General features: G+C 48.8%; 1 protein-coding gene across 18 annotated transcripts in view; it reads left to right on the forward strand.

Moving 5' to 3' along the window:
• The first annotated feature begins 792 nt into the window (after window positions 1-792).
• RIC3 (RIC3 acetylcholine receptor chaperone) overlaps window positions 793-26168 on the forward strand; it is a 61310-nt gene continuing 35934 nt past the window's right edge. For all 18 annotated transcript variants that reach the window (XR_007130977.1, XR_007130978.1, XR_007130979.1 and 15 more), the window contains exons 1-3: window positions 793-953; window positions 23573-23799; window positions 24716-24791. Coding sequence is in view for 7 of the 18 variants with exons in the window: in XM_047754103.1 (XP_047610059.1) it covers window positions 830-953; window positions 23573-23799; window positions 24716-24791 (427 nt within the window). In the remaining 11 variants the exon portion in view is untranslated. The remainder of the gene's footprint in view (window positions 954-23572; window positions 23800-24715; window positions 24792-26168) is intronic.

Consider the following 26168-nt stretch of genomic DNA (forward strand, 5'->3'; position numbering starts at 1 on the left):
CAGAGTTCAGAATATTTCCTGCATTTTGTTTCTAAATCTGTCTACCTCACAGGGAACTCTTCTCATTCATCAAACTCTGTAGTGTCGTTTTAGGCTTTGATACCTAGGAAAAACCAAAAGAATGCTTATTGAACACATGCATAAAGCTAGTAAGGGAGACTGAGGGGATACGGACGAGGGAGAGGCCAAGGAAGTTCCATGAAGATAATACTTTTCAGCTGTTCTTCAGAGCAGCTTTTAACAGGTGGAGGTGCATTAGGCGTCTTCCAGGACAAGCAAAATTCCAGGAGAGCAAGGGCTGCGTGGGGAAACAGCAAATGACCTAGAGTGACTGCATCGCTAAGACGCGAGCTCGCAGGCCTTTCGGGCGCAGAAGGCAGTCTGCCCGTCGTTCTGAGGACGGAGAGGTGTGTGAGGGCTCCTAAGCCGGGGAGAGCTTCCAACGCCCCCGACGTGCCTTTCCGCTCCGTCTCCTCGGCGGCAGGTGGAGAAGGGGCGTGAGCGGCCTGGGCGGGGCGCTCCCGGGGAAGCGGAGGCTGCGGTCTGCGCGGGGAGCGCTCCGTCCGGAGAGCGGGATCAGACGGCGCGAGCGGCGGTCGTCTGGGCGGTGGACCCCGGGAGGCCTGGGGCCGCGGGCCGAGGGTCTGGCTGGAACAGACGAGCCGCGCGGGCTCCGCTCATCGCCCCGCGCCGCGGGCTTGGGGGCGCGGCCGCGTGTCCCTCGCGCGTCGCCGTCCGCGCCGCCCTCCGCGGGGGAGGCGGAGGCCGCGGCGCTGCGGTTCCGGTTCCGGTTCCGGCTGGAGCGGGCACCTGCGGCGCGGCGGCGGCCATGGCGTCCTCCACGGTGCGCAGGGTGGCCCTGGCCTCGGGGCTCGTCCTGGCCGCGTCGCTGCTGCTGCCCAAGGCCTTCCTGTCCCGCGGAAAGCAGCAGGAGCCGCCGCCCGCGCCCGAAGGTGAGCGCGGCTCGGGGGGCTCCGTCCCCGCGGCGTTGGGGGGCAGCCGAGCCCCGGGTTCTCCCGGCACCCGCGGGCCGCCGCCCAGACGGCCCGTCCCGACCTTCCGCGGCCGACCGGCCGGGAGCGCGCAGACAGGCCCGGGCACACGCTCCGGCTCGCCGCCCCTTGCCCTTCCCCGAACCCGCCTAACGCGGCGGGTCGCCGTCCGCTCGGGTGCTTCGAGTCGGGGGGCTCCTCCCTTTGGGGTTTCCGCCTGCTTTCCGCCGTGCTTTCGAACGCAACACTTGGAAGTGGCATTGTTACTTTAATTCGTCGTGCGCTCGCAGTTTGCTGTTGGGTGCTCACTGCTTCAGGCTCTTTTTGGTGCTTTTGTAAATACAACTTGAAGATTTTAGTGATGTGATTCTCAATTGCTGAGATGAACAAAGCGTTTCTCTTCCCAGAAGTATTTATGTTAACCCTTTGTTATTGACACGATGCATGTGGTGGTTAAAAATCCAGCCAGCGGGTTGCGTTCTGGGGCCTTTACATGAGGGCGAGTGTGACCGGTTTGGATGCCAAGGGCTGGGGAAGGAACTAGAACAGTTCTTCGTAGGCCACGAGGTTCCCGTAACGGTCTCCTGGAAACCACCCGTGGAACATCCTCCAGGCGTGGTGGTCCGGTCTCGGGGCGTCCTCCCCGATTTCAGCCCGCTGGCTGCTGGACAGCTCCTTCGGGCCGGAAGCTCGCCTCCCTCTGGCGCAGCCGCGCTTGTAAACAGTGCAAAGGCAGAGCACCAAGCTCTAGGGGTGGAGGGCGGATGACACCCAGAATCCCGTTTATAGAACCTGCTCGATAGTCTTGGTGTTTGTAAGGCTGCCTGGGAGAGACGTCTCAAAAAAGAGAGGAAAGAACAACTCTCACGTGTCTGGTCTTTTTCTCCTGTCTCATTACGAACCCCGAAAGGTGTAACTCCCTTTGTCTGAGGATATTGTCCGAACTGAAGAAGAGTACGTTTGTGATGATGCTGAGCAGTAGAGCTTCGACTAGAGTAGGGCCTTGCCACCTTGAATTCTCATTAGGCCGAAGTATCTTGAGCGCGTTCTCTTCGGTGTGGGGGAGACGCCCTTCTGAATGGTGCACAGAGAGGCGGTGAGACACGGCTTCTTCCCAAGAACTCAGGTGCTGAGAGTCAGTGTTCTCATCTTGGAATCTTCGCCCTTTCCGTTCTCTGCATCACCTTGATTCCTGAAGTGCTCCTTCCTTGGCTTCCTTCTCCTCCCTCAAGTTCCAGCTCAGAAGTCGTCTCGGAGAGACTTTCCCCAGTGACCCCAGCTGCAGTAACTCTGCGCTCCCATCATGCCCTATTCAGTCATGTTATTTTATTTTCTCTGCTGCAGGCGTTACTATGTAAATGACGTTTTCTTAGTTGCTTACTCATTTTTTTTCCCCTCCACTCTCTAGAATGTAAGCTGCTGAGGGCAGGCACTTTGTCGTGTTTACCAGTATTCCTCTAGCAGTTGGCATCTAATGGGCACTCAACACATGATTTTTAATAAGATTATGAGGTTATTAATATTGTGACTTCTCTTTGTGCTTTAATTACCACCGTAGTGTAAACTAGGCAAAAACCCGTCCTCGACGGATGTGTTCCAGTAATTGCAATTTTCTGGCTGAAATCTCTGGCTTGGCACACTGACGTTTTGAAAATGGTGACTCCTAACTATCATGGGTTTATATACGTGACTTTTAGAATCTGATGGGCATTTGGGGTTTTGATTATTATGGATAATGCTGCAGTTACCATCTGTGTGTAATTTTTGTGTGGGTGTATGCGTTTGGGAAATGGGAGCGTTTTAATGTGGCTGGAGCGTTTTAATGTGAGACTTCTGGTTCATGTGATTCCTGTTTGAGCAGTTTTAAGGGACGGCTAGATTGTCCAGAGTGGCTGCACCATTTTACATTCCCACCAGCAGCAGGCGAGGGCTCCCTGATACTTGCTGTTGTCTGTTTTTGATCATAGCCATCCTGGTGGGTGTGGAGTGCTGTCAAGCTGTGGGGTTTTTTTGCTTTGTTTTTTTTTTTTGCATTTCCATGATGACCAATGACACCGATGTCTTTTTGTGTGTTTATTGGCTATCTGTATATTTTTTGAGAAATGTCTCTTCAAACTTTTTCCCATTTTAAAATTGGGTTTCTTGTCTTTTTATTGTTGAGCTGTAAGAGTTCTCTGTGTATTTCAGGTTCAAGTCCATGGTCAGGTACCTGATTCGCAAATATTTTTTCCATCCAGTGGATTGTCTTTACTATCCTGATGTTACTCTTTTAAGAAGAAGAGTTTTAACTTCGATGAAATCCAACTTACGTATTTTTTTTTCTCTTCTGCTTTGGTGTCATCTCTAAAAAAACCCTGCCAAATCCAAGTCATGAAGATTTATGTGCATGTTTTCAAGTTTTATAGTATTTACTCTTTAAAAAAAAATTTATTTTGGAGTTTCTGCTGTGGTGCAGTGGTAGGAGTTCCCATTGTGGCTCAGCAGTAATGAACCCAACTAGTATCCATGAGATGAGGTTCCATCACCGGCCCTGCTCAGTGAGTTCGGGATCTGGGGTTGCTGTGAGCTGTGGTGCAGGTTGCAGATGCGGCTTGGATCCCATGTTGGCTGTGGCTGTGGCTGTGGTGTAGGCTGGCAGCTGCAGTTCCAATTCGACCCCTAGCCTGGCAACTTCCATATCTGGGCAGGCGCAGCCCTAAAAAGCCAAAAAAAAAAAAAATTGCAGTGTAGCTTATTTACAATGTTGTGTTAATTTCTGCTGTATACAACACAATGATTTAGTTATACATATATTCCTTTTCACATTCTTTTCTGTTACGGTTTTATCGCAGGATATTGACTATAGTTCCCTGTGCTATGCAATAGGACCTTGTTTTTATCCGTCTGATGTATAATGGCTTGCATTTGCTAATCCCAGACTCCCAACCCACCCCTCCCCTACACTCCCTCCCCCTTGGCAACCACAAGTCTATTCTCTATTTCTGTGAGTCTGCTTTTGTCTCACAAATAAGTTCTTTTTTTTTTTTTTTTTTGCCTCACCCATGGCATTGGTTAAACCCTCACCACAGCATCATAGCACCAGAGCCTTAACCCGCTGAGCCATGAGATACCTCCATTTGTGTCGTATTTTAGATTCCATGTGTCAGTGATATCATAATGATAATGTCTCTTTTTGACTTATTGCACTTGGTATGATAACCTCTAGATCCTCTAGATCCATCTGTGTTGCTGCAAATGGCATTATTTCCTTCTTTTTAATGGCTGAGTAATATTCCATTGTATATACGTACCATATTTTCTTTATCCGTTCCTCTGTGGACGGGCATCTAGGTTGTTTCCATGTCTTGGCTGTTGTGAACAGTGCTGCAGTGAACCCTGGGGAGCGTGTCGTTTCGAGTGGATAGTTTTGTCCAGCTGTATGTCCAGGAGTGGGATTTGCAGGATCACATGGCCAAACTCGATTTTTAGTTTTGAGGAACCTCCATCCCGTTCTCCATAGTGGCCGAACCGATTTACAGTCCCACCTTCAGTGTAGGAGGGCTCCCTTTTCTCCACACCCTCTCCGGCATTTGTTATTTGCAGACTTTTTAATGACAGCCCTGCGGGATTCGGGGAGGTAACTCTTCAAGTGTCTGTTTTGCATTCGCCAGATTAAGAAGCACATTCCAGGCAGAGGGAATGCAGAGCAAAAAAACAATACCCAGAGCCTCGAAATAGCCTGAGGGCTGTGAGAGATGAAACCTGAGAAGTTGGCAGCTGCTAACTTGTAAAGATTCTCTTCTGCTGTACTTGAGGAGTTCGGATATTATTCTCAAGACAGGGGAGGCCACAGTAAGTGTATAGGTAGAAGAGAAACAACCAGTGCGGTTTAGAAAAGACCCCTTGGCAAGAGTGAGGACGCTGTGCCGTGAGGATTTCTTCAGGGGGACCACTGCAGCCGTCCACGTGAGACCCCGTGAGCGTCGGTACGCCCGAGTCTTTGGCCTCACCAGTTAGGATTCTCATGAGAAGTGAGAAAATTCAGCTGAACTGTCTTAAGTCAAAAAGAGAAGTTAACGTCTAGTGCAAATGAGAAGACCCTGTGTTAGAACTGGCCTCCCGTGTGGTTTGATCTGGAGATTCCCAGTCTCATCAGAGCTTCTGTCTTATTTTCTGTGTCCTTCTCACTCCGGGCTCCTTCTCAGGTTGACCCTGTCCTGTGACTTCTCTCTCACAGTCACTTGTCTGGGGAGAGATGGTTTCTCCTCTTAGAACTCCTCCTTTGCACCCATCACACTCTCACTCTTCCCCCACCCCCAGTGCTTTCCCAGTAATTTCAGGTGACACCTCCACCCATCCCTTCACCGCCTGAGTTAAGTGACTTGCAGGGTTCTGGGCACACAGGACTTGCTGATCAAGCCCTGTGGGTGGAGAGCGGTTCCCAGAGGGAAATAGGGGGGGCAGGAGGAAGAAGGAGTAACTGGAGCCCAGGAGACAGTCTCCTGAGGGTTGGAGGGAAGAGAACAGGTCTAAGAGGCGCTTTAACGGAGAAATGGAAGGCGACAGAGGTGTCTTGAGTTACTGGGTTTATGGGCTTGGGCGAATGTGTGGAGGGGGAGGATGCTGAGTTCAGGAGCCTGCAGAGGCAGTCAGGGAGGTCAGTGCAAGAGACAAGGCGGAAGAGGACGTCCCTCGTGGGACGCAGTGGCAGGCATCTAAGGTGGCCTCTTAGAGGGCAAGCAGGAGCAGGTGTGAGCCAGTCAGCTCATGGAGGAGCCGCCTATTGAACCCGCTGCCTTTTAAAATTTCTCTCCTCCTGTTAATGTGTCCTGGGGATTGCTTTCGATTTTTGGCATTTTACTTGCTGACCTGACTGTATATTAGAATCTTAAACCTTTTTTTTTTTTTTTTTTAAGGGGAACTGCTCATCTAGGTTTTGTCCATTTTTTTCTTCTTCACTTGATGTTTTGGAATCAAGTGTAGGACTTGATTGTCTTCCCAGTTGCATTTTATCCATTTATATTAATTCTAGCTTCTTGACATTTTTAAAGAACATTTGTTCAGGGCATTTGTTTACCACCTCTCAGCTCTATGCCATACTTGATTTTTAAAAATCTTTTTTGTTAGAGACCTTTTCAACCGCAAGCAGAAGCGGGGTAGTGAAGTGACCCACTGGGCTTTTGCTTCAGCGGGCATCCTCGTGTGCCCTTCACCACCACCACCCCCGCCCCCGCCCCAACCGACACGCGATTATTTTGACGCCAGCCCCAGACATTAGGTCATTTCATCCTTAAATACTTGCATATACCTCTCTGAAAAATAACCGTCTTCTTAAAGTGTAGCCACAATGTCACTGTCACACCTAAAACCAGTAGTTCCTTAACATCCTTAACAGGCGGCCAAGCGTTCAGATTTCTCCCAGGGCCTTGTCGTCTTTGTCACGGTTTCACCCTCGACTGTGACCAGGTCTTCTCCACCAGTCAGGTCACTTTTCAGATGCATCGCTCATGTGAACCGCTCCCAGGGTCGCCCGGTCTGTTCGCCGGGAGCTTTCGCCGGGAGCCTCTGGCCGCTTCCCACGGCCTGCTGGTCCGCCTTGGCCGTGGTCTGCCTGCCCGCCCGCGCCCTCCAGCCTGGCCTCCGCCAGCAGCCACACGGGCGCCGCTGCAGCACAAGGCTCTCCCTCCACAGAACCTCCCAGGGGCTTCCTGACTTGCTCAGAGGAGGAGACGAAGCCCGTGCCTGCGCCCCGGGCCCTGCTCGACCCCTTCCCCTTCTCTTGTCCGCCGCTCTCCCTGGCGTCCCCCGCGTTGGCTCCTCGCTGCTGCCTGAACGAGCTCCCCGCGCGAGGCCTTTGCGGCTGCGGTTCCCTCGGCCTTCAGGGCTCCTCCTCCGTAGCCTGAGCCTTGCCTTCGCCCTCTGTGCCTTTGCGCTCAAAGGACGCCCTCCGAGCCTTCTCTGGATGCTCCAGCTGAAACCCTCACGCCCCCACCACATCCTATCCCTTTTGCTGCCGCATTTTCTCTTGTTTTATGCTCTTTTCCCACTTAGAACGTAGGCTCCACGAGGGTAAGGATTTTTTGTTTTGTTCACTGCCGTATCTCTAGCTTTCGACCAGGCCTGCACATGGTAGCAAATGGGTGTGTGTTAGCGAATTGAGGAAGTCGTGGATTGAGCGAGTGCAGGAAACCCGCTCCTGGGATCATGGCTTCTGCTCTCGTGCTTAGAGCCCATTGCATCGCCGCCATCGCCACCTGTGGTTACGTACGTGGTTGTGCCATCCGTGTGATGGCCTGTTATGAATCTGTAAATTATAGTCCTAAAGAGTTTTAGATGGCGTGGGAAAATGACGTGCTACAAGTGAAAAGTAAAGATACATTCACCAGAAAGAAACAGGTAACACGTTAGCCCTGGTGGTTTCTGCCTGGTGGTTGTTATTTACACTTTTTGGTACTTTCTCAGTTTTCCATAGGCATGCATTTCTTTTCTTTTTTTTTTTTTTATTTTCCCACTGTACAGCAAGGGGGTCAGGTTATCCTTACATGTATACATTACAATTACATTTTTCCCCCAGCCTTTCTTCTGTTGCAACATGAGTATCTAGACATAGTTCTCAATGCTATTCAGCAGGATCTCCTTGTAAATCTATTCTAAGTTGTGTCTGATAAGCCCAAGCTCCCGATCCCTCCCACTCCCTCCCCCTCCCATCAGGCAGCCACAAGTCTCTTCTCCAAGTCCATGATTTTCTTTTCTGAGGAGGTGTTCATTTGTGCTGGATATTAGATTCCAGTTATAAGTGATATCATATGGTATTTGTCTTTGTCTTTCTGGCTCATTTCACTCAGGAAGAGATTCTCTAGTTCCATCCATGTTACTGCAAATGGCATTATGTCATTCTTTTTGATGGCTGAGTAGTATTCCATTGTGTATATATACCACATCTTCCGAATCCAATCGTCTGTTGATGGACATTTGGGTTGTTTCCATGTCTTGGCTATTGTGAATAGTGCTGCAGTGAACATGCGGGTGCACGTGTCTCTTTTAAGTAGAGTTTTGTCCGGATAGATGCCCAAGAGTGGGATTGCGGGGTCATATGGAAGTTCTATGTATAGATTTCTAAGGTATCTCCAAACTGTTCTCCATAGTGGCTGTACCAGTTTACATTCCCACCAACAGTGCAGGAGGGTTCCCTTTTCTCCACAGCCCCTCCAGCACTTGTTATTTGTGGATTTATGAATGATGGCCATTCTGACTGGTGTGAGGTGGTATCTCAAGGTAGTTTTGATTTGCGTTTCTCTTATAACCAGCGATGTTGAGCATTTTTTCATGTGTTTGTTGGCCATCTGTATATCTTCTTTGGAGAAATGTCTATTCAGGTCTTTTGCCCATTTTTCCATGGATTGATTGGCTTTTTTGCTGTTGGGTTGTATAAGTTGCTTATATATTCTAGAGATTAAGCCCTTGTCGGTTGCATCATTTGAAACTATTTTCTCCCATTCTGTAAGTTGTCTTTTTGTTTTCTTTTGGGTTTCCTTTGCTGTGCAAAAGCTTTTCAGTTTGATGAGGTCCCATGGGTTTATTTTTGCTCTAATTTCGATTGCTTTGGGAGACTGACCTGAGAAAATATTCATGATGTTGATGTCAGAGAGTGTTTTGCCTATGTTTTCTCCTAGGAGTTTGATGGTGTCCTGTCGTATATTTAAGTCTTTCAGCCATGTTGAGTTTATTTTTGGTGCATGGTGTGAGGGTGTGTTCTAGTTTCATTGCTTTGCATGCAGCTGTCCAGGTTTCCCAGCAATGCTTGCTGAATAGACTTTCTTTTTCCCATTTGATGTTCTTGCCTCCCTTGTCAAAGATTAATGGACCATAGGTGTCAGGGTTTATTTCTGGGTCCTCTATTCTGTTCCATTGGTCTGTCTGTCTGTTTTGGTACCAGTACCACACTGTTTTGATGACTGTGGCTTTGTAGTATTTCTTGAAGTCTGGGAGAGTTATGCCTCCTGCTTGGTTTTTGTTTCTCAGGATTGCTTTGGCGATTCTGGGTCTTTTGTTGTTCCATATAAATGTTTGGATTGTTTGTTCCAGTTCTGTGAAAAATGTCATGGGTAATTTGATAGGGATTGCATTGAATCTGTAGATTGCTTTGGGTAGTATGGCCATTTTTACAATGTTGATTTTCCCAAAACAGGAACATGGAATATCTTTCCATTCCTTTACATCTTCTTTGATTTCTTTGATTAAAGTTTTATAGTTCTCGGCATATAGGTCCTTTACCTCCTTGGTCAGGTGTATTCCGAGGTATTTGATTTTGTGAGGTGCAATTTTAAAAGGTATCGTATTTTTGTATTCCTTTTCTAATATTTCATTGCTGGTATACAGAAATGCAACTGACTTCTGAATGTTAATCTTATATCCTGCTACTGTGCTAAATTTATTAAGCAGTTCAAGTAGTTTTGGGGTTGAGTCCTTAGGGTTTTCTATGTATAGTATCATGTCATCTGCATACAGTGACAGTTTTCTCTCTTCTCTTCCTATATGGATGCCTTTTATTTCTTTTGTTTGTCGAATTGCTGTGGCTAGGACTTCCAAAACTATGTTGAAGAGCAGTGGTGAGAGTGGGCATCCCTGTCTTGTTCCAGATTTGAGTGAGAAGGCTTTCAGTTTTTCCCCATTGAGGATTATATTTGCTGTGGGTTTCTCATAAATGGCTTTGATTATATTCAGGAATGTTCCCTCTATACCCACTTTGGCGAGGGTCTTGATCATGAATGGATGTTGGACTTTTTCAAATGCTTTTTCTGCGTCTATTGAGATGATCATATGATTTTCGACATTTTTTTTTGTTAATGTGGTGTATGATGCTGATTGATTTGCGTATGTTGAACCATCCTTGTGAACCTGGGATGAACCCAACCTGGTCATGGTGTATAATTTTTTTGATATGTTGTTGGATTCGGTTGGCTAAGATTTTGTTGAGAATTTTTGCATCTATATTCATCAATGATATTGGGCGATAGTTTTCTTTTTTGGTGGTATCTCTGTCTGGTTTTGAAATGAGGGTGATGGTGGCATCATAGAATGTCTTTGGGAGTATTCCTTCTTCTTCAACCTTTCGAAAGAGTTTCAGGAGGATGGGCACCAATTCCTCTTTATATGTTTGATAGAATTCAGCTGTGAAGCCATCTGGTCCTGGACTTTTATTTGTAGGGAGTGATTTTATGACCTCTTCAATTTCATTTCTAGTGATTGGTCTGTTCAGTTGGTCTGTTTCTACCTGATTCAGTTTTGGCAGGCTGTAAGATTCTAGAAAATTGTCCATTTCTTCCAGATTGTCAAACTTGTTGGCGTATAGTTGTTCATAGTATTCTCGTATGGTTTTTTTTGTATTTCTGCTGTATCCGTTGTGATTTCTCCTTTTTCATTTCTAATTTTGGTTATTTGGGTTCTTTCTCTCCTCTTTTTAGTGAGTCTGGCCAGGGGTTTGTCAGTTTGGTTCACCTTTTCAAAGAACCAGCTCTTGGTTTTATTAATTTTCTCCATTGTTTTTTGAGTCTCTATTTTATGGATATTTTCTTCTTTGATCTTTATAATTTCCTTCCTTCTGCTGACTTTAGGCCTTTTTTGTTCTTCTTTTTCTAATTCGTTTAGGTGGAGGGTTAAGTTGTCAACTTGGGATCTTTCTTCTTTGTTGAGAAAGGCCTGTATTGCTATAAATTTCCCTCTGAGCACTGCTTTCGCAGCATCCCATAGATTTTGAGAGGTTGTGTGTTCATTATCATTTGTTTCAAGGTAGTTTTTAATTTCCTTCTTGATTTCCTCATTGACCCATTGGTTTCTTAGTAGCATGTTGTTTAGTCTCCATGTAGTAGGTTTTTTCTCTTTCCTTTTCCCATGGTTGATTTCTAATTTCATGGCATTGTGGTCAGAGAAGATACTTGAGATAATTTCTATGCTCCTAAATTTATTGAGATTCGCTTTGTGTCCCAATATGTGGTCGATTCTTGAGAATGTTCCATGAGCATTTGAGAAGAATGTGTATTCTGCTTTTTTTGGATGTAGTGTCCTGAAGATATCAATGAAGTCTAACTTTTCTATTGTTTCCTTTAGGATCTCTGTTGCTTTATTGGTTTTCTGTCTAGAGGATCTGTCCATTGATGTGAGGGGGGTATTAAGGTCTCCTACTCTGATTGTATTCTCATCAATATCTCCCTTTATGTCTGTTAATATTTGTTGTATGTATCTGGGTGCTCCTGTATTTGGGGCATATATGTTGACGATAGTCACATCCTCTCCTTGGATGGATCCCTTAATCATTAAGTAGTGTCCTTCTTTGTCTTTCTTTATGTCTTTTGTTTTAAAGTCTATTTTGTCTGATATGAGCGTTGCGACTCCTGCTTTTCTGTCATGTCTATTGGCGTGAAATATTGTTCCCTACCCTTTCACTTTCAATCTATGTGTATCTTTTGTCCTAAGGTGAGTTTCTTGTAGGCAGCATATTGAAGGTTTTTGCCTTTTTATCCACTCAGCCACTCTGTGTCTTTTGATCGGGGCACTCAGTCAATTGACATTTAAGGTGATAATTGATAGGTGATTATTTATTTCCATTTTGAACCTTGTGTTCCAGTTGAATCTGTGGTTCTCCATTCTTCCTTTCTTTTTTTTTTTTTTTTTTTTTGGTTGGATAGTCTCCTGTTATTATCTGCTTGAGTGTATATTTTTTTTTTCATTTTTTGCAAATGCAATATTTGGTTTTGGCTTGTGGTTGCCCTGTTTTTTAAGTATGCTAACCCCTTCCCATAATTGTGTGTTTTAGCCTGATGGTCCTGTAAGTTCAAACACTTCATTACTATATTAAAATTAAGAAAAGAAACATACAAACAAACAAAAAGGGTTATTTACTTCCTAACATCCCTTGCCCACATTTTATGGTTTTGATGACTCTTTTTTATTTTTTTCTTTTTTAATTTTATTTTGTTTGAGGCCTGTTCATGATTAAATCTGTATGCTGGCTTATTTGAGTGACTGCTCTCTGATTGCGGTTTCCTCAGTCCTAGTTCTTCCTCTTCTTCTTTTTTTTTTTTCTTTTCTTTTTTCTTCCCTTTCCTTCCTTTCTTTTTGGTTTAGAGAAGCCCTTTCAATATTTCCTTTAACCTGGGTTTTGTGTTGCAGTATTCTTTAAGTTTTTGTTTGTTGGAAAAACTTTTTATTTCCCCTTGTATTTTAAATGATATTCTTGCTGGATAGAGTATTCTAGGTTGCATATTTTTTCCTTTTAGCAGTTTAAATATCTCTTGCCATTCCCTCCTGGCCTGTAGTGTTTCTGTAGAGAAGTCAGCTGATATTCTTATGGGGGTTCCCTTGTAGGTAACATTCTGTTTTTCTCTTGCTGCCTTTAGGATCCTCTCTTTATCACTAAAGAGAGATGTGTCTTGCTGTGGGTCTATTTGGGTTCAGTTTGTTTGGGGCCCTCTGTGCTTCTTGTATCTTGAACCCAGCATCCTTTAGATTTGGGAAGTTTCCATCGATAATTTCTTCAAATATATTTTCCATCCCCTTATCTTTTTCTACTCCTTCTGGAATTCCTATTATGCGTAGATTGGCCCGCTTTATATTATCCCATAGGTCTCTTATATTGCTTTCCAGTTTTTTGATTCGGTTTTCTGTCTGTTGACCGGATTGAGTGATTTCCATTATTCTATCTTCCATATCACTGATTTGTTCTTCTGCATTATTCATTCTGGTTTTTATTGCCCTTAGTTCAGTTTGCATCTCTGCAGATGAATGTTCTAGTTTTTCTTGGCTCCTCCTTATATTTTCTAGTTCCTTTCTGAGGGTATCTGCATTACTGTTCATATCTTCTCTTAATTCCTTCAGTGTTTTCACTATTTCTCTTTTGAACTCCAGGTCTGTCAGACTGCAGAGATCTGTTTCATTGTTGACTGTTTTAGGTGAGTTTTCTTGTTGGATTGACTGGGGGTGGTTTCTCAGCTTCTTCATCTTGCTTGTTGTTTTCTTTCTCCTGAGGGAGTTGTACTCTCCGTTATTGTTGCCTTGTCACTGCCGTGGAATATTTCCTGAGGGCTGGCGTTGTTGGTCAATCTTTTTTGAGGCAGTGTGGCTTTTCTGGAGCGTTGATGCGGCTAACAGTGTTTCTTTGAAGCAAAGGAGGACTTCCTGAGGGCAGACAGGACTGGGAGGTCCACACCACGATGGTAGCAGATTTCACTCAGTCAGGCAGAGCTTGCTCTGGTGTTTTTAGGCTGTGGGGCTCTTGCAGGGGGTTGGCAATGTTGGGCAGCTGTTCCTCAGGAGTGCAGCACCCCCTGGGGGCTGGAGCAGCTATCTGGGTCTCTGAGAACCTAAGAGGCTCTTCCCTAGGGCAGCCCAACTCAGAAGGATGGCCTGAGAATGTAGGCAGATCTTTTCACAGTCTGGCTAAGCTTGTTGCAGCTTTTGTGGGCTGCAGGGGCTCTTCTAGGGGGCTGGTGGTGCTGAGCAGTTATTCCATGGGAGTGGGGCACCCCCTAGGGGCTTGGGCAGGTAGCAGGGCCACTGGAAGCCCAAGAGGCTCCTCCCCAGGGCAGCCCAACTCAGAAAGACCGTCTGAGATCTTTTCCCGGCTTGGCCAGGCTTGTTGCAGCTTTTCTGGGCTGTAGGGGGTCCTGCCTGGAGCTGGCAGTCCTATGCAGCTGATCCACTAGGGCACCCCCTGGGGGCTTGGGCGGGTAGCAGGGCCGTTGGAAACCGAAGAGGCTCCTCCCTGGGGCAGCCTGACTCAGAAAAACCGCCTGAGATCTTTTGCCGACTGGGCCAGGCTTGTTGCAGCTTTTCTGGGCTGTAGGGGGTCCTGCCTGCAGCTGGCAGTCCTATACAGCTGGTCCACTGAGGCACCCCCTGGGGGCTTGGGCAGGTAGCAGGGCCTTTGGACAACGAAGAGGCTCCTCCCCGGGGCAGCCCGACTCAGAAAAACCATCCGGGAATTAGGCAGATCTATTCACTGCCTGGCTAGGCTTGTTCTGGCTTTTCTGGGCTGCAGGCCTTTTCTCGGGGGCTGGTGGTGTTTGGTTGTGTTTGGTGCTACTCTGCGGAAGTGTAGCCCCTCCAAAGGGCAAGCAGGCCTGTGCAGGGACAGCCCCTGCGGTGGTAGGCTTCAGGCAATTGTTGAGGCCAGCCCTCCTGGATGGCAGGCAGCCCCAGGTTCCGCGAGAGCGCAGGGGGTGGCGGGGGTGGGGGGAGGGGATGCACTGGGAAGCACAGCTTTCAGCTAGCTAGCGGGCCTGTAAGCTTGCTGTGGCGTGGGGGGTATTCTATGGGGACCCACCCCTTCTTCTCTCCCCTCCCCAGCACGGGCGCAGACCAGGCTCTTCTCCCAGGTTCCCTCTGATGCGGCTTTCCACTTCCCCGCCCCTAGAGTATTGCTCCCTTCCTCTGCGACAGCTTTGTTTTCTAGTCTCCCAGGCAGTCTCTGTCCCGTCAAATGGTTTCTAGACCTCCCAGGCAGTTTCCGCTCCGCCCCGCCCCCCCCAGCCCGGGGACTATCCTCTGGAGCCGAGGACTCGGTGCCCAGCCCCCACCCAGGCGTCTCAACCTTTGGTGACTGTGCCCGTAGTTCAGATGGTCCGTTGGGTTCTTGATCGGCTTTTCCGTCCTCCAACTTACTGCTACACTCTTCTCTGCATCTGGAGATTCCTCCGGTTCGTTTGATCTTTCCCCCGTGTAGGTGACTTTCCAGGGTGCGGGATCCCTTTCTCCTCCGCAGTTCCCTTTCGGCAGCGCCCGTCCCGCTCGGATTCGCCTTCTCTCACTCTCCTCTTTTCTCCCGATCTGCCCAGTAATGTCACGAACTTCTTGCCGTTATTGGAGTTTAGGTTCTTCTGCCAGCGATTGGTTGCTGTTCTATGCGAGTCATTTATTCTGTAGATGTGCTTTTTTTTGTTGTGTTTGTGGGAGAGGGCGAGCGTGGCCCCCTACTCCTCCGCCATCTTGTCTCTCCTGCATTTCTTTTATAATCCCACATTCACTCTAGCAAAAAAGAAAGGTGTGAGTTGAGCCAAAGAGCTGCAGTGAGTTCACTTCTCTGTAGTTGAAAAGTCCGCTGCTCAACCTTCACTTTTTTGCAAACTGAAGCAATAGTTATCTCTTTCCATTTAGGCAAGACTCCCCTTTGCCTGTGTAATTTCTGAGAACAGTCTTTAGCTCTGTGATCTGGTTCACAAGTCCTCCCGGTCTTCCTGATAGAAATTATTTAGTGAACAGACTTGAACCCATCCTCCCCACCCACCTGGAACTTTTTCTCCCCTCTGGGATTGTCCGTTCTCTCCCATTTAGCCCCAGTTCACAGCCTGTAACAGAGACTATGGAAGCAAAATAGTGATTGAGAAGTTCTGCTTTCTCAACATTGCATTTTCAAACCAGGCAAATTGCCTTTCACTCTGAAATACCCCTTTGGGCGTTCCTGCTGTGGCTCAGTAGCTTAAGAACCCAACACAGTGTCTGTGAGGTTGTGGGTTCGATCACTGGCCTTGCTCAGTGGGGTAAGGATGCCGCATTGCCGTGAGCTGTGGTGTAGGCTGAGGATGCGGCTCAGATCCAGTGTGGCTGTGGGGTAGGCTGGCAGCTGTAGCTCCATTTCCACCTCTAGCCCAGGAACTTCCATATGCTGCAGGTGTGGCTGTGAAAAGAAAAACAAAATCCCCTTTCGATAGCCTTTCTGCAAACCTTCATTTTCTCTGGACCTCGGTCTCCTCGCGTGACTCTTGCTATAGTCTTGCCACTCTTTTATGCTGTTTGCTTCTGTGTCTTTCTGTTCATTTTTTCTCCTTTTAGAAGAGCTACCAGTACACCCACTGTTTTCCTCTGCCTTTCCTACCTGCTCAAGAATTTTTGAAATGGCCACGAGCAAAAATGCCTTTTAAGAGCTTTCTGTGAGTGCCAGGCCAGCTCACAAGCAGCACCAGGCCAGCTTCTGGACGTCGGAGGCTGCTTTGCTTGCTCTCAGCTATTACTTGTAGGTTTCAGGCAGCACTAACTGCAATTAGATAGAAGTGGCATAGTTCATCAACTTTCCAGATGACCCCAATCCAAGTCAGGAACTAATAAATACAATCTTACATAAAAATTAACCTCCCCCCACCAAAAAAAAAAAAAAAGTTAGGCAGAGATGATACTTGGTGGAGGATGTTGGCCATTTCTGTACAGTCCATTCCAGTGGAGGCTCTAAGACACATGCATACAGCTCTTGAATAAGGCCGGGTGTGCTAAGTGCAGTGGACGCAGTTCCAACCGCGTCTTCGAAGCAGTGAGGACGGCCAGAAAATGCTTAGGGGGGAGAGGAGCCTTTGGCCTGGGCTTGGAGGATAGGCTGGATTTACGTGTACGGAGCTGGAAAAGCACAGTGCTTGGAGGGAGCAAAGGCCGAGAGGCCGGAGACCCCAAGGCGGGCTCGACGCCCTGGTCTGCTCTGGCTGCATGGAGGTACGAGATGGGAAGGCAGCGTGAGCAGTCCCTTTGGCGCTGGCTTATGGAATTCAGCTCGTAGGGAGGGAAGAAGAGTGGGGCTGGGTGCTTTGTGCATGTTATTTTATGCACCCTGGAACCCCGTGCGCGCCGCTGCGAAGTGGATGTGTCCTGGAGGTCATTTTACCGACGACGGAAATGAGCGTCGGGGGGGTTCACTTCCGCTTAAATAGTTTAACGCGCAGCTGGGCTCCTCCCCGTGTCGGAAAGGAGGTGCTCATTTTACTCCCTCTTCCGCCTTCCGCCCACAGCCTCTTGTCGTTAGTGGGCACCTCCGAAAGCTTTTGGTGGAGGAAATGGCAAGGTCGCTTAGGATTGCACCCGAGGCCGCGGTTACTCTGGTGACGGACGGTCCTGGTCCCGTGTGGAGTGTGCGGGCCACCCCCGGGCTACGCAGCCTGGCAGCACCTTCAGCAGCAGGCGGGAGGAGCTGGGAGGAGGCGGGCCGACAAAGGACGAAGAGCACGTCGGCTTAAACAGGCGCAAGTCGTCAAAACAGGGGTCAGCCGAGTGGAGTGGAGCTGGAGGGGCCCCGGGAGGAGGCGTCGGGGGGAGGAAGAAGCCGCTGTGCGCGAAGCCTCCCCTTGAATTGAAGCTGGTTAAATCCGGCCCTAGGACTTGCTCCGCATTCGGGGAGGCGCTCGCGAGTCTGAAAGGACTGGCCGGGAAGACCTTTCCTGTGTGGTGGTAAATCAGAAATGTAAACACCTCCAGTTCCCTATCGATTTATTTGCCCCAAGACTGAAACGCGGCAGGTGCTTAATGTTGCTTTCGGAAAGCGCTTTTGTTAACAGCCCTAGAATTTTGTTTTTGTTTTTAAAAATAGGGATGGATATTAACAAGGGAAAGTAGAGCTTCACTCTGTAAAATCCATTAAGTTTTTAGTCAAGCTTAAATGATTTGCTAAGTGAAATTTTAATAATTAAATAAACCTAAATATGGGGAAAGCTTTCAATAAACAATTGGGATTTAGTCAAGTCCGTTTTATAGAATACTTAAGTACATCTAGAGATAGGGAACCAGCTGTTTTCTATTTTGGAAGGTCTGCAATTTTAATGTTCTCATATCTTTAATGTTCTGATCTCTTTAGCTGTTTTCCTACAGCAATTTGTTTTTTTTAAACCCACAAATCTTTTTTGTAATGTAGCTATAAAGTAGAGCGTTCGTGATAGTAAAAAAAAAAAAATTCCAGAAATAACCCACACGTTCATCAGCTTGATGGCGGGTAAATAAATTGTGATATAGATACACAAGGGGATGCTGAGTAGCAGTTTTGAGTGGGTGAACCAGAGCTGCAGGTATCAACGTGGATGCATTTCTAGGCCAAAATATTGATCCCCACCCAGAAAAAGGCAAAAATGGGGCGTTAGAGAAGCATGAGTGGAGAATGATACCATGACATAAAATTTTTTAAAAATGGCGTTTAAAATATACCTAACACAAAACCTTTCATTTCAACCACTAGACAATACAGTTGAGAGGCAGTGAGGCTCTATGTGGACTTGCTGTTCGGGGCGTTTCACATGAGTGGAGTCCCGCAAGAGGTGGTCGTGCGGGACTGCCTCTTTCCCTCTTGGCACCATCTCGGAGTTCATCTGCACCGTGGCATATGTGTCTGTGCTGCTTCTTTTTCTTCTTTTTTTTAGGGCCACATCCATGGCATATAGAAGATCCCAGGCTAGGGTGGAATTGGAGCTGTAGCTGCTGGCCTGCACCACACACAGTTCACAGCAGTGCCCTATCCTTCACCCACCAAGCAAAGCCAGGGATTGAACCCGCGTCCTCATGGATACTAGTCGGGTTCCTTACTGCTGAGCCACCGAGGGAACTTTCGTAGTTCCATTTTCTCCACATCCTTCCCAACACTTTTTGTCTTTTCTATGGCTGCACCCACGGCATTGGAGGTTCCCAGGCGAGGGGTCTAATCAGAGCTGTAGCCACCAGCCTACACCACAGCCACAGCAACCCCAGGTCCGAGCCGCTTCTGTGACCTACACCACAGCTCATGGCAATGCCGGATCCTTAACCCTCTGAGCAAGGCCAGGGATCAAACCCACAACCTCACGGTTCCTAGTCAGATTCGTTAACCACTGAGCCACGACGGGAACACCCAACACTTTTTATTCTCTTTGGTTATAGCTACATTTCCTTGATGGCTGCATGTTGAGATGATGAAAAGATACTGCACATCTTTTCATGTGCTTATTGGCCATTTATGTATCTTCTTCGAAAAATGTCTAAGATCTTTTGCTTATTTTTAATTGGTTTGTCTTTTTTTTTGTCTTTTTTTGTTGTTGTTATTGTTGTTGTTGTTGTTGCTATTTCTTGGGCTGCTCCCTCGGCATATGGAGGTTCCCAGGCTAGGGGTTGAATCGGAGCCGTAGCCACCAGCCTACGCCAGAGCCACAGCAACGTGGGATCCGAGCCGCGTCTGCAACCTACACCACAGCTCATGGCAACGCCGGATCGTTAACCCACTGAGCAAGGGCAGGGACCGAACCGGCAACCTCATGGTTCCTAGTCGGATTCGTTAACCACTGCGCCACGACGGGAACTCCCTGGGTTGTCTTTTTATTGTTGAGTGTTCAAAGTTCTTAGTTTAGATTCTCGACCCTTATCAGATATATGATTTGCAGATGTATTCTTTCATTCAGTAGGCTCTCTTTGCCTTCCTGATGGTGTCCTTTATAGCACAAATATTTTAAAATTTGAAGTTCACTTAATTCTTCCTTTGGTTGCCTGCACTTTGGGTGTCACATCTAAGAAAACCGCCCAATACATGGTCACAAAGAGTTAAGTTTATGTTTTTTTCTAAGAATTTTATGGGTTTAGCGCTTATATGTAGGTCTCTGTATTAATTTTTAGAAATTTAATATGGCGTGAGGTAGGAGTCCAGCCAGCTTCATCCTCTGCTTGTGGCTGTCTTGTCCCCATGGCGTTTGAGAGACTAGATGACTTTTAAGCTGCCTCTGCCAATTCTGTGATGCTTTGTTTCTGTTGCTGTCTAAACAGGTGGGCGTCGAGATGTCCTTTTCCCGAGAATACGTGGTGTCTGAAAACAGGGATCGCCCTTGGTCTTACCAGTTCAGCCGGGGTTTCTCGGTTGCTCTCAAGTCGAGGTCCTCCTTTGACTTTCATGATACTGGTTTGCTTCTGGTCTTTGACCTGCTCCGTAGTCTTCTCTTTCTGCACCTAAGACCACGTCTCTCCATCTGGGAGAGTTGTTCAGTCAGCCTGGTTGAATTAGCTTTGGCGCTTTGGTAGCACACCTACCTACAGTCTAATAAAAGTGTCCTCAGAGTGTGCCACCAACACCTGGAATGGAGCCTGTGGCACGTGGGTCCTGGGGTCTTCTCCCAGTTTGTCTCGTCATCCTCTCCCAGTCTCTCAAACCTGCCCTGGAATCTTCTGACTCTTCTGACTCTGCTGACCCTCACTTGGTAAAGGCCGGCCCGGGCCCTTCCTGCCCCTCTGGGCGAAGCCAGCCCGCCAGGCCCGAGCACCTCGGAGCTGAATGGCCTCTGCTGATGGCGCTCACCCTGACCCCACGGCCGGGATAACGCCTCCCAGACACCCTGGTCAAACTCCTGAGACAGAGTGAGCCCTTGCCTCCACTCTCCTCTCCTCAGGTGACTTCCCTGAAGGGACTTGGCAGTTAGCCTTATCTCCTCGCTGTGCTTATTCCTTTGTTTTCTTCTTTTCCTTTTTTTTTGTCTTTTTAGGGCCACTCCCTCGGCATATGGAGGTTCCCAGACTAGGGGTCTACACCACAGCCACAGCAACGCGGGATCCGAGCCGCGTCTGCAACCTACACCACAGCTCATGGCAACGCCGGATCCTTAACCCTCTGAGCAAGGCCAGGGATCGAACCCGCAGCCTCATGGTTCCTAGTCGGATTCGTTAACCTCTGCGCCATGACGGGAACTCCTGTTTTTGTCTTTTTTTCTTTGCACACTTCCCTCCTTCCCGCTTTCCTTCGGGTGTGCCGGGTGTGCCTTCGCTTCTCTGCTGCTCCGAGTGTCGCTCCCGGCACTGGCTGATCCCATCGGACTCCTCTCTCCTTTTTTTTTTTTTCGTTCTCCTCTTGAATTCTTTCAGTACTTAGACATTTGGTTTGTGTAGCAATAAGATCAGTGACGCCCTGTTCCCTTCGTTGCCATTTGTCTTGGCCATGCTTCGCTTGAAAACATCTTTCCGTGTAGGAACCACTGTTTCTTTTCATCTGTGGCTTTCCTCCTTTCCTACACGCGGCAGAGTCCCGCACCTGAGAGTTGTCCAGTAAATCGTCTTGGCTGTCAGAGCTATAAAAGTTTCGGGGGGGAGATAGGTGATGTTTGTTAATATCTTCATCATTTTTCAGTTTTAGAGATGCAAAGTCATGCCTTTTATGCCCCTGCTTGGTTTTAATTTTTCATGTTTTGTTTCAGGTTTTGCAAATGGTCTTTTTAGCACAGTAAGATAGAGTTCAGCACCTCACTACAGATGTTACCTCTCGCTTACTGAGCACGAGTCGCCCAGTATGTCAGATGCTCTCACAAGCTTCTGGGGTCCTGTTCAAAGGGCATTATAGCCCCAAAGCCAGGATTCACCATTTCACATATTAAGCTCCTTGACGGTTTCCTGGCAAAGTGGTCACCAGCCCCCCGGGTAAGGGGTGGTGGCCTCGTTTCCTTCTGCCGTCTGGGGTGATGCTGCTTCTGCCTATTTACTCTTCTTTCCATCATTTCCCTGTCGTCTGAAGTCAGGATCAGGAGGGAAGGGAGATTCCTGGAGTGGAGGCTGGCCGAGAGAGGATACAGCAGAAGCAGCTCCCAGGCACAGGGCTGGCTGTCTCACCCCTGCCTGCCTACGCAGCATCTGTCTTACGTCAGGAGCAGAGAATTGACTTAAAGACGCTCCTCCGTTCGAGGCAAATGATGTGGCATCATCCACACGTTTCCTTTCTTCCTTTGCTATTTCTTCTCAACGCTTTAGCTTCCGTCCACATGCCCATTCATGTGCACCCCTCTGGTGTGTTTGTCTTGTGTTCCTGCACTTACAGACGCGCTTGAAACATACGAAGTGCGATTACAGTGTAATTGCAGCTTGCTTATGGTATTTGGGTTTTTTTTTTACTCCACGCTGCACTTTTTAGGGTGTGTTCATGTTGCTGTAGGTACAACTCAGGTGTGTTTTCTAAAAGCTACCCCAGATTCTGTGTTTGTATCTAGGAGGTACAGTTGCGGAGATCAGAGCTACTTCAGGCTCTCTGCTACATCACCGTCGCGTGAGCAGTCTCCCCCAGGTCTCTAAAATGCGTCGTTCAGACCCAGCAGAGAGAGCCTCATTTGCGATGTCCCTGGAACTTACCCACAGGCCGTAGACATGCTTGCTGTCACCAAGGGCCGCTGGCTCACTGAGCAGAAGGGCTGCTCCTTTACCGTCGGAGCCGCCGCGGGAGGCTCTTGCGTCTGCACATCTTCCCAGTGCCTGCTGGCAGCCCCCGTTCTACTTTTTGCGCTTCTGGGAGGTGTAAGTGCGACCTCATTGTTTTACTTTGTATTCTTCTTGTTGGTTTTACTTTGAATTTGATCTTTATGTACTCTGTACATAGCTGTTTGCCATTTGAGCTCATATCGATTCATACTTTTTGGCCATTTTTCAGTTGAGTTTCCTCCGAGGTTCTTACCACATTGTGGGAATTCCTGGTCTGTCCTAGAGATTTAATCCCTGTGAGTTGCAGATGTTGCTGAGGCTTTTCCTTGTTGGTCCTCTTTCTTGATTCTGTTCGTGGTATTCCTTGGTGAACAGCAGCCCGTGACGGCGTCGAAGTTAAATCCAGCGGGTTTGCACTGTTGTCCTTTTAGAGTCCGACACGGACGTCTCTCTGCGCCCTGCTGTCTCCTGCTCTCTTGTGTCATCTCCTGATGGCTTCTCCACACTGGCCTGCGCACATGACCTTTTCGAGAGCGGTCCTTGCTTTCTCTCTGTGACCCCTAGGAGGCCTGGCATTGGCGTTAAAGACTGGCCGCTCCTGGCGGAGGGGAATGGGTGGCCCGCCCTTCCCGGCCCTGCTCCTCCTCTCCCAGGCCTGAGCCCCCGGCACCCTGTTTGTAGGTACGCGTCCTGCCTGCTCAGCGACAGCTGACCGGAAAGGCTGACACCGGAGCAAGCCCAGTGCTCCGTCCTCCTGCGAGGAGTTTGGAAATATGACCAGTCTCTGCTGGCCTCTTGAAAACGGGCCTGGTGAGGAGTCTGGGGCTGGGCAAGTTCCTCTCTGTTGGCAGAGAAGCTGGAGAAGGTGCCCTGCAGAGAGATGAGACTGAGGAAGCTACGCACAGAGTCGGGGGACAAAGCCCTGCAGTGCCACAGACGGAGGGAGTGGGGCCCGGGGGGAGAGCCCTGTCGTCCACAGACTGAGGCGGAAAGCGGGAGACAGCGCGTGGGTGCAGCTGCCTTAGGTCTGGGTCCTTCTGGTTTCTGGTCGTTTTCTCTGCGACCAGAACGCACTCCCTTATTTGGGTTTTTTAGGAGTGTCTGAGGGTTCCACAGACTCCATAGTGGTGCACGTTTATTTCTTGCTCTCAGATAAGAAGCAGCTCCAGACGGTTCTCAGGTGGGGGGCGCTGACAGTGGAGGCCTCTGGGCCGCACGGTTTGTTCGGGAACCCGGGTTAACTGAGGCTCTCGACACGTGGCTTCCAAGTTCTCCCTGGGTCTCAGCATCCAGCCCGCAGAGAGGAGAGGAGCTCGCCCTTCAGCACAGGGGATGTTTCATTGGCCTCGAACTGGCCCCTGGCGTTCGCATTCCTTGGGCGGCAACTCAGTCCCATGGTGCATTTAACCATATGGGATGCTGAACAGTGTCATCTGCCTGGGGACCCAAAAGGGAGAGAAAACGGGTGTGGGCAGCAGCCAGAGAGGCCGCATTATCTTTATTGTCCAGCGGTGTTCCTGTGAAGCCTCCATGTCCTGGGTCAAGTTCCTGGTTTTCCTTGAGCTGTTGTGTGGCTTCTGTTTTTTGCATCTCAGTGCCTGAGGTGTTTTCATGGTGGCCGTGTTTCAAATAGTGGAAGAGCTAAAAGATTCATTCATTTGTTTTCTCAGGGAAGTTGGGTCGATTTCCACCCGTGATGCCCCATCGCCAGGCGCCCTCAGACGGCCAGACGCCTGGGGCTCGTCTCCAGAGGTCTCACCTCGCGGAGGCCTTTGCAAAGGCCAGAGGATCAGGAGCAGGCCCTGGAGGAGGAGGTGGTGGAAGAGGCCTCATGGGGCAGATCATTCCGATTTATGGTTTTGGGATTTTCTTATATATACTGTACATCCTGTTCAAGGTAAGTGACGTCGCCCAGATCATAGGACGTCGGCGAAAGCGTAATATCGCCATAGCAAGTGCCGTCGTCGGCATGAAAACCCTTTACAGTTCAGAGCCCTTTCGCAGGTCCGTCACCTCTTTCCTCCGAGCCTCCTCTTCATGAGGTGCTCAGGATGGCTGTCACCTCCGCGTCACAGGCGTGACAGTCTGCACACAGAGCCTGGGCGCTTTGCCCAGGACTCACCACTGAAAATGCAGACCCAGGACCTGAACCTGAATCCTCTAGTTCCTAATCCGTTGAGCAGTAAGATCCAAAGCCCACCCTCCCCCTGCCCCGCCTGGCTCCAATTCTCTTTCTCTCTTTTTTTTTTTTCTTTCTGACTAAGCACCTTTGCAGGCTGCAAAGGCATGAAGACGTTCTAAGAAGAACCTTCTCGTTAGTTTTGGCACAGTGGTTTCCTGATGGCCTCTGTGAGGCCGAGTAATGACTGCAGCAAAAGTACTTTGTCCTTCTGTCCCGCAGGTGCACGAGGTGCTGTTTTTAGCATCCGTTGTAGTAATTCTCGTGAAACAAAGGCTGAGATTTCCTAGCTATGCGGAGACATGGTCCTTTTAAAAGCAGACTCCCACTCAGCCTCCACGTCCAGGCAGGCGTGGGCCGCCCCAGGCCCGGACCCTGACACTGGAGGCAGGAGGTGCCGTTGGCCTCCTAACTAGAGTCGAAGGGGATGTCCTTCGGGCCAGGCGGTCCGCAGGCGGCCAGGCTGGGGCTCAGGCGAGGCGGACGCCCTGGAAAGACAGTCCCTTTCGGGGGCCCTGATGATGGTTTGCTTGGGAACCTTTTGATGGCTTTTTTTTTTCATTTAATATGAGAGGTTCCATGACGTTGAGGTTCTGAGCTGCTGTTGACGTGCTGTCCCTCGTTCCCTCCTCAGCTCTCGAAGGGGAAGAGCCCTGCAGAAGACCGCAGATGCGCCACTGCCCCCCCGGGGAGCTCCCACAGGAAGATCAGTAAGTGCCTCGTGCCGTTCATTCACGTTTTGTCCAGTCAGACAGTTACCACACAGCCAGAGGGACAATCTGTGGCTGTGTCTTTAAAGCGTTTCTCAAAAGTTGTCCCAGATTAATCTGATGCCATTTTTACTTTAGCTCTAGGGCTTCTCAAAAGTTCCATATTGATGTTGGACTTTTAAGGGAAAGATAGTTATAAAAAGCGCGAGGCCACCAATTCACTTTTTTGCATATTAGCAAGTGAATGTTTTCTGCTTGGAATGGGTTACTTCTCATTTCCAGGCGTGAGGATATTGGCAGCCAATCTCTGTCACGTCGAGGAAAAGCCAAGCAGCACGTCCACGTTATTGCCCAGGTCAGCTGGAGGTTCAGGGCCGGGCGTGAACACTCGTGACTCTCAAGACATGAGCGTGTAGGATTCATTGACCAGCTGGAATATTCTGTACTCTCCGGGGAAATCAAATGTGTATGGCACGGCCCTTCCCTCTGAGAGTCCGTAGTCCCGGATGGATGTCAGCGAAAATAACTTGGGAGAGTCTTCTGTCTGGAAAGAAGGGATTTGGCGGAAGCCTTGTGGGAGCTCAGTGTGGCTGGTGGCTGAGGAGGAGGGCCTGTTAGGTAGGGCGCTGGCACAGGACGCAGCCTGGCAGAGGGCAGCTGTGGGGAAGAAGGCATGAAGAGTCGGAGGGTTAATTCATAGTGTTGAAGGGCTTGAAGGCCGACCATCCTGTGGATCCTGAAGCCTCATCTGAGGGTTTTGTTTTCGTTTTTGTCTTTTTGTCTTTTCGCCTTTTCTAGGGCCGCTCCCCCGGCACATGGAGGTTCCCAGGCTAGGGGTCAAATCGGAGCTGTAGCCATCAGCCCACGCCAGAGCCACAGCAACGCGGGATCCGAGCTGCGTCTGCGGCCCACACCACAGCTCACGGCAACGCCGGATCCTCAACCCACTGAGCAAGGCCAGGGATCGAACCCGCAACCTCATGGTTCCTAGTCGGATTCATTAACCACTGAGCCACGATGGGAACTCCAGAGATTTTTAGTAGAAACTAGACATCAGCAAAATGAAGTAAGGCTGGGCCCCTGGAGCCTCTGCCCTCAGTCATGGTTGCTTTTTGGATTCACTCTGGACTGATTCTCTCTGGAAATGGATATCCCAGTCACATCTGTGTCCTGAAATCTTAAATTTGAAGATTTAAGTGACCGTCGTCCCTGCTCTGTTCTTTTTTTTCTTTTTTTCTTTAGCGCCGCCCCTATGGCACATGGAGGTTCCCAGGCTAGGGCTCGAATTGGAGCTGTAGCCTGGCCTACACCACAGCCACAGCCACACCAGGTCTGAGCCGCGTCTGTGACCTACACCACAGCTCACAGCAGTGCTAG

Source organism: Phacochoerus africanus, chromosome 11 (assembly GCF_016906955.1).
Source record: "Phacochoerus africanus isolate WHEZ1 chromosome 11, ROS_Pafr_v1, whole genome shotgun sequence".
In the NCBI taxonomy this organism is placed as follows: domain Eukaryota; kingdom Metazoa; phylum Chordata; class Mammalia; order Artiodactyla; family Suidae; genus Phacochoerus; species Phacochoerus africanus.